At 46.9% G+C, this 2500-nt stretch overlaps 1 protein-coding gene across 1 annotated transcript in view; it reads right to left on the reverse strand.

Annotated features, from left to right (window-relative positions):
* cpne7 (copine VII) overlaps window positions 1-2500 on the reverse strand; it is a 34939-nt gene that overhangs the window by 1956 nt on the left and 30483 nt on the right. Inside the window, exons 12-14 of the mRNA XM_062548598.1 lie at window positions 2066-2120; window positions 944-995; window positions 234-364 (exon numbers count right to left, since the gene is read on the reverse strand). Coding sequence (XP_062404582.1) covers window positions 234-364; window positions 944-995; window positions 2066-2120 — 238 coding nt within the window. The remainder of the gene's footprint in view (window positions 1-233; window positions 365-943; window positions 996-2065; window positions 2121-2500) is intronic.

Here is a 2500-nt window from a genome sequence, read left to right on the forward strand (position 1 = left end):
TAACACCTTCTTTAGATTTACTCAAGGACAAACATTTGCCTTTGAATTAGCCCCAATCCTCCTACCCCGTGTACCACATCCCTGCAGTGCTCCGCGCCGCGGCGCGCGTGCCATCAGTAGCATATCTGGGAGAGTGGGCTTTCATTAGCCTGTGGGGCTTTTCCCAGTCTGCCTCCTGCCACTAGCTGGGTAGCCTGGGTGCTGGTGTGTGCTGGTCTGTGAAGGACACTCACTGAGGCGTCTTTGGTCTCGTCCCCAGCTGCCAGCTTGGCTATTCTGTTGATGATGGGCGCCACGTTGGTTGGCCCGTAAAGCTGGATTTTGGGCAGGCAATTCTGGTAGGCTTCCACCACGCCTTGGATCTCTGATCAGACAGGGAGAGAGAGAGAGAGAGAGGGAGAGAGAGAGAGAGAGGGGGAGAGAGAGAGAGAGAGGGAGGGAGAGAGAGAGGGGCAGAGGGGGAGAGCAATAGAGAGAGAGAGAGAGAGAGAGAGAGAGAGAGAGAGAGAGAGAGAGAGAGAGAGAGAGGGAGGGAGAGAGGGAGGGAGGGAGGGAGAGCATACACATCCGTTAGTTCTGCTTGCTTTCTGCTAAGCACACTGCTGTTGCTCATACACCACGGTGGGCGGGGGTCGGCAACAATGCCAGAGTAGGCAATTTTGGGATCAAAGCTTCCGAGAGATGGGAGAGGGAGAGAGAGAGAGAGAGAGAGAGAGAGAGAGAGGGGGGGGGGGAAGAAGGAAAATAGGGGAAGGAAGAGAGAGAAATCCTTTGGGAACGAATTAAGATTCAAAGAAGGCCATAGATTTCTGTCTCTATGCATTCCCTGGTGAGTGAAGTTTCATAGTGGAAATAGCTTCAAAAGGGATTTATTGAAAAGGGGGGCTGTTGAGGAAGTTTTCACAGACATGCACTGGCAAAACCAAATCATCATTTATCCTACCTTCACATTCATCATCCTCTGGGTTGAAATTGATTGCAAAGTCATGTGATACCTGAAAAATAAGAGACAGTCAAGATGAACGTCACTTTCAACTGGATTAATAATTGCTACTGTCATTTTCTGGGGATATTTGAATGGACAGAAAAGTTAGACAACAAGAGACAACCTGTCAAAAATCACCACACATCACATATAAAATGATTATTTCAACGGAAATGAATGATGGTTTAGTTTACTTAAAACTTCATCTTCAATTTACGTCTAATTTCATAAAACACAAACCAATAGGGATGCAATCTATTTCTTCATGGGCTAATTGCTGAGCTCATACTGTGCTACTTTGCAGGGAGACAGAAATTTGAAATTCAGGATGAGTGTCCGTACGCAGCCTGAGACGGGCAATTTACTGTAGCTTTAATTTAATATGGGGAGTCAATTGAGATTTCAGCGGGGACTCTGAACAAATGAGCCTGGCTGCAGATAATGTTTCCTTAGCCTCCCTCCCCTCCCTGACCTGCCATCGCCAGGCTGTGCGAGGGCTCTGACGTGCCTCTCCTAGACTCCCACAGCCCTGTTCATTGTTTTTCAGTCTGCGTTCGTTTTCCCCAGGGCTCTAGTTAATGTCTGCCGGCTCTGTTTCAATCTCCTTAAACAAACACTCTTTCCCAGGAATCAAATCTTCTGACAACCGGCTGTCAACACAAGAGACGCCCTGCACGCCGAGCCATCGTTTCGCTTTCATTTTTTCCCCGCCAGTCAGGGCCGCGCTTCACCTGGACAGGTTGGCATTTGGGGAAAAAATGCCAACCCGCGCGACGGGTAAAAATAAACTCATTTAGGAGTTTAAAAATGTAAGGTTTTGACAGAGCACGGGTCTGTGTCACAAAGAGAGGCATACTAATCACGCACCCACAGCTAACTCTATGGAGACTCAGAGAGCAGGCAAATACTCTAGGCAGATAGGAACCCATTTATAATTCCAAAAAGCCATTAATAATGGAGAAAAGCCAAGCACTAGACATAGAGACAAACAAACAAAAAAAACAAAACAAACAAAAACAAATCTTTTCAGGACAGTCATCGATGAACGGAAATAATGAAGACTGGAACAAAAAGGCTCACCTCATAATTGGGTGGAATTCTTGCACCAAATCCCAGAGCAGAAAATCTTTTGTCGCTGTTGTGGGGGGAAAAAAAACAACAGACAACATAATCAACTGTGTGTTTTCAGACACTCCGAACAAGTCATTACAGCTACAGAAATCTCCTCCCAAGCCCAGCATACCATGCTGTTGAATTACACTGATCCATCAAGGGCGGGAAGAAATCTGACAAAAACAGAAAAATGAAATCAAAAGAGGGAGAGAGAGTAATAAGGGGGAGGAAAAGAATCAAGAGATGGGTGGATGCGACTGAAAGAGAGCATGAAGGATAGAAGGATAGAAGGAGAGACGGAGGTAGAAACAGAGCGAGGGATGCTAAATAAGTCACAGTAGGGCTGCGCTGCCTGTTGGGAGGATGCCGGCGGCACACATCTAATCACCCAGCAGGCTTCAG

This window comes from Sardina pilchardus, chromosome 11, assembly GCF_963854185.1.
Source record: "Sardina pilchardus chromosome 11, fSarPil1.1, whole genome shotgun sequence".
Taxonomy (NCBI): Eukaryota; Metazoa; Chordata; class Actinopteri; order Clupeiformes; family Clupeidae; genus Sardina; species Sardina pilchardus.